Source organism: Trichomonas vaginalis, chromosome II (genome assembly GCF_026262505.1).
Source record: "Trichomonas vaginalis G3 chromosome II, whole genome shotgun sequence".
Taxonomy (NCBI): Eukaryota; Parabasalia; order Trichomonadida; family Trichomonadidae; genus Trichomonas; species Trichomonas vaginalis.
Window position 1 is genome coordinate 23,601,816 of NC_067204.1, and position 9,055 is coordinate 23,610,870.

Here is a 9,055-nt window from a genome sequence, read left to right on the forward strand (position 1 = left end):
AAAATTAAAGACAAAATTAAAAATAATGAATATGCAAGGGAAAAACTAAATCACAGCTTAAACATTGAAAGATTTCAAAAATAAAGATTAACAGAAGAAGATATTGATGAATTATATAAATTATATAATCCCGAGCCGCAAAAACCAAAGGTGCAAAACGCCCAGGTCCTTCAGACCATAAATGAAGCACAAGCTTTAATTTATGATTCATTAGTTAAACCATATTCAGCCCGACTTTTAAATGAAGATCAACTTTTGGAATTCATCCTTCAACATAAACTCGAAGCGGGAAAGTATATCAAACCTTTATATACAGCATATTTAAAACAAATGAATAGAATACATCCAGAATTAATGAAGGAGGAATGAAATCCAAAATCAAAGCAGATAAAATTAAACCACTTGCAACAACCAAAACCTCCAACGACAGTACCTCCTCCTCCTTCAGTTAATCCTTCATCATTCACTTTATTATATCCATTTCAAACATTAAAGAAGCAAAAAGATTTTAAAAAGGATTTCAAGATATTAAATAAACCAATTGACCCAAAAATTCAACCGTTAAAGGAAAAATTTAGTCGCCCTTCATTTGCTCCATATCCATATTCATACGAAATCGATCATCTGGAATATTCAAAAGGAAACGTTACTTATTTATTTGCCATTAACATTAACACCAGATATTTATATTGCATTCCGGTGAAAGGGAAAACAGAACAGGAAACACGAAGAGCTATTCAATACTTACTAGATCATGAAAGAGTAGATAATATAGGGGTGATGGTGATAAAGGATTTCAGGCAGCTATGGCTCATTATTTCCCACAAATTAATTTTTACTTTTCATCCTCTCCATATACGTTTCATAATAAAATAGTTGATGCGGTAATGAGAACTCTTAGAGATGCGTTAGGGGTTAACGGTCAGATATACTGGGATGGAAATCATGACTCCATCATACAGCAGTTAGTATATTATTACAATAATACATGGCATAGAACTATAAACATGAAACCAGTGGAAATGAAAAATGATATTTCAAAAGAATGGGAATATATTAGAAAGCAAATGGAAAGGTTAAATGATGTTAAACGTGAACAAATTAATTCGGGGCTCATGAATTTTAAACAAGGAAAAAGTTTTAATTCATCTCGATTATGGAAAAACTGATAAATCAATGACAAAAAGAAGACGAAGATTTGACACAATAGCTGAATTTGTTAGATATATTAACGGCAATGCATTAGTTGAAGTTGACAATAAATTAATAGAAATTCCGATTTATTTTATTACTCCATTATATTTAAATATTATTTAATTTTTTTATTTCGTAAGAAATGAGTGACAACAAGCAGTCAAGAGTCCAGACAATGAATATAAAAAGAAACTAAACAGAATTAAATCAAAAATATGCTATTACAAAAAGAAGTCGCAATGTGGTGGGGTTGAAAACGATAAAGAAATAATCGAAAAATTAGAAACTTACGTTCAATCCTTAAACTGAGTGAAGCAAAAATAAAAGAATTTAATAGAATAAATAAATTGATTGGAAGAGATGAATTTAATAAAGATGAATTTTTAAACTCAATCCAAATTTAATTTTTATTCCTCTTCGACAACATCTCTCTTTCCATCATTACTGCATAACCACATTTTCTCAATTTTAGTGGTTTGTTATTTTTAACATGTTCTTGCATCATTTTTATCATTTCCTCCCTTGTTATGATTCGTGGTAAATTTTGAGCTTGTGGGGTATTCATTTATGATAAAAATAAAAATTTGTTATCACTTATTTTATCGTTAATGTTTTTAGGTTATTCAATAATTAATTATTTTTGAAGAACTGAAGGGGTCACCAGGTCACCAGGTGGTCACCAGGTAATTTAACTTCTATGAAAAAATGTGACAACATGACATTTTGACAACAGTCATGGGTTATTCAATAATTATTTATTTTGAAGAACTGATGAGGTCACACCAGGTGTCACCAGGTAATTTAACTTCTATGAAAAAATGTGACAACATGACATTTTGACAACAGTCATGGGTTATTCAATAATTATTTATTTTTGAAGAACTGATGAGGTCACCGGGTCACCAGGTGGTCACCAGGTAATTTAACTTTTCTGAAAAAATGAGACAACATGACATTTAGACAACAGGTATGAAAGGAGGAAGGCAAAAATAAATTCAAATCATACTTTATAAAGCTTCATTTACAGGTATTTCATCGTCAGTAAATGAATCCTCATTATCGTTTGGTTCAACCTGTTTATATAATCCTTTCATTTCTTCTTTCAAAACATAATACCATGTCTGTTTACCATCTATTTTTCTTTGTTTCCTTTCACATTTATCCTTAATACTCATTTGGAAATTCTTGTCTTTCATGTCTGATGGTTTGCAGAATAGAGCATTTTTACACGTCATACCTGCACACAATTCATCATAATGTGTATTTATCCATACATCTAAAGATTTGATGATAATTCAATTAAATCTTGTTTGGCTTCAGTCATCGGTATGATTCGTACATTAAATGATGAAATGTCATATTGCATAAAATACGTCAGTAAATTATCATAAAATTCCTTTGTGCATGAATCCATTAAATTCTTGAAGTAATCAAATTGACCCTTAAATTTACCATTAACTCTTAAAACTACATATCTTCTGTCTCCAACTTCAATTTTGACAGGGTAAACGTTATTAGTTACGAAAATGAAGTTTGCAACATTCTGAGCTGTTCTTCTGGGTTGATTCTTTTCATTAATTCTAATCTCATTATCCGTAATAATTGATTTCAAAGCGTTGAAGTTTGCAAGTCTATCTTCACCCACATTCTTGAGTTCATTAAGTACAAGAAACATTTTATTCTCAACTACTGAGTTGAAATTACCCGTTAGCTCACCTATTTCAGTAATGTTTTTACATGAATAACCAGCGAGAAGTTCAGAAATAATGTCTGTGAATCTGTTTTTACCTGTTCCCTGAAGTCCTTCAAAATAATTGCTGTTTCATTCTTGATTCCAGGATGTTGAATCATTGATGCAATCCAACCGAGAAGGTATTTATACACTTCATCGTTATTATCACAAATGGCTTCTTTAATGAAATTCATAAACATCTCAATTTTTGAGTAATCTGGTTTTCGAGAATGTTGTATTTATAACCTTGAAACGTTGAGAAAACATCTGGGGAATAGATTTAAAGCAAACACCCTTAACGGTTAATGAAGACAATTGATTTAGTAGTACATCCCATGCTGTTATGGTTTTACCTTCTTCTTTAAATAATTTAATCATTTTGAGTGACTCTTTCATGTTTGATTGAAGAACGAATGATATTTGATTCATTTTGTCGTGGATATTATAGTCCTTTTGAATGAAATATTTGTTTCCACAATCTACAAAACGGATTACACGTGATAAATCCTCAATTACTTCAGAACTGTTTTTATACTGATGATTTTCAGCCTTGCGTCTAATATCTGTTATCAAAAATGAATCATCAAGTTTTATATCAAATGTTATTTTTGGCTTACGTAATAAAGGCAAAACATATTCATCATAATATTCCTTTTGATAAAGTTTTAGAATCTTCACTAAAACAAATGGAGAAGTCATTAAATGTGCATATCTACTACGTGCTTTTTCAAAATTACTTTTTGCATTTTCTGTTAAATTGCAGAAGTTATAAACGTTATCGTATGCTTCATTAATCAAATGATTAGGTAACGAATTAATTGCTTGAAACAGTGTGAATAATGTAACTTCTTTTTCTAAATTCATGTTTCCACCGTCATTATGTACTTCAAACTCACAGATGCCATCAACTATGCTTTGAGCTAGTTTATCGTCAATGTTTACATCTTTGTTTTCATTCATTATACTCTTTATTTCTTCATTCTTTTGTTCAACTCTTACCTTAATATTCAAATCATTTAATATATCATTCACTGTTCTGGTTAATGTTGAATCATAACTTCCACGAATGAATGAGTATGTATTGATTGGTTCTGTTGCATTCTTGCGAACTCTTGAATCAGCCATAACCACTAATGAACGCTTTGAATTATCAATAGAAGTCATGATATCAATATCATAATCATTGCAGGAATAGCATTTAATCATTCTGTTCGAGGTTGAATAGAAGAAATTAGTGTTGCAATAAATGTGAAGACCTCCTGATGCAGTTTTAACGATAACATCTTTATCCGAAAGTTTTGATAAAATGTCTTTTCTAACTGTTTCTTTAAGTTCATCATTGTATGATTTATTGATATCAACATCTATAATCGTTAAATTCGAAATTTTATTTACTAATAAAGCTGTACCAGTTTTCCTTCCTCTTCCTCCATCATGTTTGAGGTAATTATGTAAATCAATCTTGTTTTCACCAATTCTTTCGTTGAGGGCTTTAGTTTCTGCCACAACTAATTCCTCAGCTAATGAATCAATAACTTTTTCATCAGAAACGATATAGTTGTTGTTGCTGTTGTTGTTGTTTGTTGCTGTCATTTATATAGGAATAAAAAAATAAAAATAATTTTAAAACTAACTTTATTTTTGGACTACATCAAATTTTCGTAAATGTTGTCAAAATGTCATGTTGTCACATTTTTTCATAGAAGTTAAATTACCTGGTGACCACCTGGTGACCTGGTGACCCCTTCAGTTCTTCAAAAATAAGTCATAACTGCCTTCCTCCTGTGATGTTGTCAAAATGTCATGTTGTCACATTTTTTCATAGAAGTTAAATTACCTGGTGACCACCTGGTGACCTGGTGACCCCTTCAGTTCTTCAAAAATAATTAATTATTGAATAACCTAAAAACATGAGACTTTGTCTCCGGACTCTTTGAGTCACTTAACGAAACCATTAACGTAAACATTTATTTCTGCAGTTCATCCATTACTTCATTACCTAATTAATTACAGACATAAAATATATTTAGTTCATTCAATAAACACGGTACCATGCAAATACAGTCATAAATGGTGGCATGTAATCTTTACCCAAGCCTGTTGGATTTGTTGTGAAAGTATGGACATGATTTCCTCCTGGTTCAGTTGGTCGAAAAGTCTTTTTTGCTGAATGGTTATAATCTGGAGATAAAACATCATAGCCAGCTTCATATTCTGAGTTGTATAATGGATGGTCTCGTAATGAGTGGCTATGGTCGCCAGAAAAGTTTGTAGTTCCTGTATGAGTGTGCGGGGGTAAGTTTGCTTCTTTAATTTTCTTCGAACCTCCTGTTTCCTTTGAAGAGTTCGCACAATAGAGGAATTTATCTACAATCTGCTTCCACGTACCGAAACCCAGAACTGTTGCTGGATTTGTTGAGTTCATTGACGTATAAATAGTACCAATGGGGTAAATCATCTCAAGAATTGTATTTAATCCATTATGAATATTGAATTTATTATATAATATTGAATTTGGGTGAGTATTTAAAACTGGTCTTGTTATCAATATTAACGTATTATTTTTGAAAATTGCTTTTCTAACATCTTGAAATTTTGTGATTTCAGACCAGTTTCTTCCATCCCTACTGATATTTACTAAATCACCACATCCTAAAGCAATGAAATACCCATCAATATAAAATAAATTTGTAAATCTATAATTTTGAGTAAGTTTTGGAGTGAATGAATAAACCAATTCCCAATTTGATAAATCCTGTGATAAATAAATATGTCTGTTATAACTTACAGGATATGAATAGACCATTTCACCTGAAACGAGAACATAAACATTTGATCCATAACATAAAGCTTCAATGTCTCCATCAGCTTGAAAAATTTGTTCAAATTGACCTTGTGGTATTGAAGATGATCTATAAATTTTATCATTTTGTAGGATAAAATACATGTTGTTAATGTAATACCACTTACTTGTATAATCAATTTCCAAATCTGATGACATCATACTAAACATATAATAATTTATCCCATCCTCACTAATGAAAATTTGATTGACTTCATAAATTAGTACCCATTTATTATTAACGCATCTAATAGGATTATTTGAATATTTAAATTTAGCATCTTGATTTAAATTACATTTGAACCATTGGATACAATCGAATAAATTGGCGTATGTAATGGTCTGTGCCTTAAGTTGCTGTGGTTGCTGTTGTTTAATCATTTATTATGATTTAAAAATAAATATTTAATCTGTTATCTCATCACCTATTTTTTCTATTTGAAATTGCCATAATATTTCATTCATGAATTCTAAATCACAATCAAATAGGTCAGTTATTCTAAATTTAATATTTGATAAATCTTTTGAATGAAGAATAAATGAATTCCCAGATAATTGAAACGGATATGATAAAGAAAATATGTTTAAGTTGATGGATAAAATGTTTTGTATTGATGGGTAAGAGTTAGGGGCTAATGTTTGATGTGAAAATCTCATTGGGGTATTAACTTTATCACATTTGATTAAAATGAAATTGGAACCAGTGTCAGAATACAAAACATCCCCAACATCTTTTTCAAAATTTAATATCCCCAACAATGAACGAAGATGAGGAGTACAAAATTTAATTTTCAGCGGAAATTTAATAAGGTTATTTATTTCATCAAGTTCAAAAAGTTTATCGGTTTTGATTTAAAATTTTCTTCATACCATATGATAAATGATTCATTTAAATAACTTAAAATCATGTTAATATCCCATTTCGTTATCACATTATTTATATACATATCATACGTTTTTTCATGGTCATCTTTAATAAATGATATATAATCTGAAGGGTCTAAAAGAATGGGATTAAATTTACCACTCACAGAAACGAGAGTAACATTATAAATTCCGCTAACTGTTAAATTTAATTCACAGTTATTATTCGAAATAATATTGATAATTGACATTTTTATTACGATTAAAAATATGGTAAAGCGTTATTTTCCAGTGATAAATAAAACTAGAATAAGATTACCTCAAGAATTCATAAATTCAACGAATAAGAAATTCATTCATGTTATAAATTTTAGTGTTTTCAGAAAATATGAGTCAATGTCATATTCATCATCGGGTTATATTTCACTTCATTCAAATTTAGTTCAATCAAACCCATATAATGACCATTTCATAAGATTTTCAGATGGTATTAAAAATGTAATTGATAGATTAAAATATGAACAGATTGACAATATCGAATTTTTGGAATTTTGGTTTAAATATCCTGATGGAAAAAAGATTGAAGTTAAAGATAAAGCTGATACTATAACAAAAACAATTACAATGACCGATCCAGATAGTGGGGAACAAAAAGAAATAAAACAAACGATAGAAACTGGTGAAAGGTCAATTATTATTGATTATGATTCAAAGGATTATTATTCAATAATGTTAATGCTTGAATATTAAATAGCCTTAACAAAGAATTTTTCAAGTGATATTTTATATTCATCAACTATTTTATTATAAATATCATTATATGTTAAATGAAGTTCAGTTGTTGTTCCGTTCTTTGATATCTTAATTGTGCTAATATCCTTTATAGGATTTATTTTTGCAACTGTTCCGCAGCATGAAACCTCATCATCTATGAAAAATTGAATCTTAACGTCTGAATCTGAACATCACAAAGAATGGCGATAATGTGAATTAATGATTCATAAGGTAAAATAATTAAACCGGATTGGTCAATTAAATTTATTATTGAATCATAATTATTAATTATTATATCACGGTAAATTTTCATTAATTCAGAATTAATGTCTATTTTATATGGCGCATTGCGACTGTAATCGTAGATTCCTGGGTTCTCGATGTTTGATGAAAGAGGTGGGGGGTATGTTGGATAAGTGGGATTTCAACAGGTTCTTTACCGGGTTCAGATAAAATGATTGGGTCTCCATCTTCTTTATTTTGCTCCTCCTCTTTCTTTGGTAAGTCACGAGTTAATAAATTTGGTTGAGTTGCTGACTTGTTAATTCAGGGCTAACATTAACTTTAACATTTTGAATAATTCGTGATTTATCATCATTTACGTTATAACCAACCGTAATCTCTGCTTTTGCGTTAGTGTTCTTTTGACTTGTGAAACGTCTTCTCATTTATAATTGAATAAAAAAAAAAAATATATTTAAAGTTTTATTTAGTTGTTACGGTAATATCCCAAGGTTCATCATTGTTTGCTTATACTTTCTTTGTAACTGCACCAATTATGTTATTGATATTGCTTTGAGTTTCTTCCAGTCTTATTTTATCATTTACAATATCTTTAATCATTTCATTACATGCATTCTTAAAACCATCTGATTTTTCTAATTTACGTCTATCACTTTCTTTAATTAAATCAAAGTTATAACCTTGTTGAGAATAAAGTGGTTTCTTTATCAATTCCTTGAACGCTTCTGAAAGTGAAGATGAAGAAATTCTTGCCACTTGAATTGGTTTAAATTCTGCTTTCATTGCTTCTTTCTGTTCATTGAACACTGGATCGAATAAAGCAACTTTAAAGAATTTCTTAGCTGGAATTTCAGGTCTCAAATTTGCATATTGACCATCAAACTGATTAACATATCGTGGTAATCCATCCGGTCCCTCTTCAATAGCATTTAATTCTTCATTGAAATAAGAATATGGATTATGACGGTATGAATTAATTGGACCATGTTCACCTTCTCCAATGTATTGTTTAACAGCTTTTCCATTTTCATCAAATTGCATAGGATAACGTTCATTATATGCTTTACGTTTAGGATAATCAGATATAGTTAATTTATACCATTTATGACTTTAATATTACCTTGACCATCAGTAACGAAAACTTCATTTATACCATCAGGTTTTCCATTTGGACCCGTAATGTCTGCTTCGTGTGCTTCCCAATTTGGACCATGACGTTTGGCATATGCTTGAGCTTCTGGTAATGTTAAAACGTTTCTCATTTGTTTAACATCTTTTTGAAGACCGGCAACAATATGAACTAATTCTTTCATTCCGTCTGGAACTTTCATAGTTCTATTATATGCACCCTTTTTGTTTGTCCCTTGTTTTAATGGAACCTGTAGAAGATTTGCTATTTCTGTCAT

The 9,055-nt window shown here is 29.9% G+C and overlaps 1 protein-coding gene and 3 pseudogenes across 4 annotated transcripts, besides 1 other annotated feature; all 4 read right to left on the minus strand.

Annotated features, from left to right (window-relative positions):
• Positions 1-9,055: part of a mobile genetic element that runs on past both edges of the window.
• TVAGG3_0597540 lies at positions 2,202-2,869 on the minus strand (annotated as a pseudogene). The gene has a single exon. A coding segment is annotated over exon 1 (668 nt).
• On the minus strand, positions 3,000-4,081 carry TVAGG3_0597550 (annotated as a pseudogene). Its single transcript has one exon. A coding segment is annotated over exon 1 (1,082 nt).
• TVAGG3_0597560 (keratin-associated protein family) lies at positions 4,962-5,351 on the minus strand (the record flags this gene model as incomplete). Its single annotated transcript, XM_051239665.1, has 1 exon — positions 4,962-5,351. One exon carries the CDS (start codon positions 5,349-5,351, stop codon positions 4,962-4,964), a length of 390 nt encoding a protein of 129 aa, XP_051097489.1.
• TVAGG3_0597570 lies at positions 8,175-9,055 on the minus strand (annotated as a pseudogene). Its single transcript has one exon. A coding segment is annotated over exon 1 (881 nt).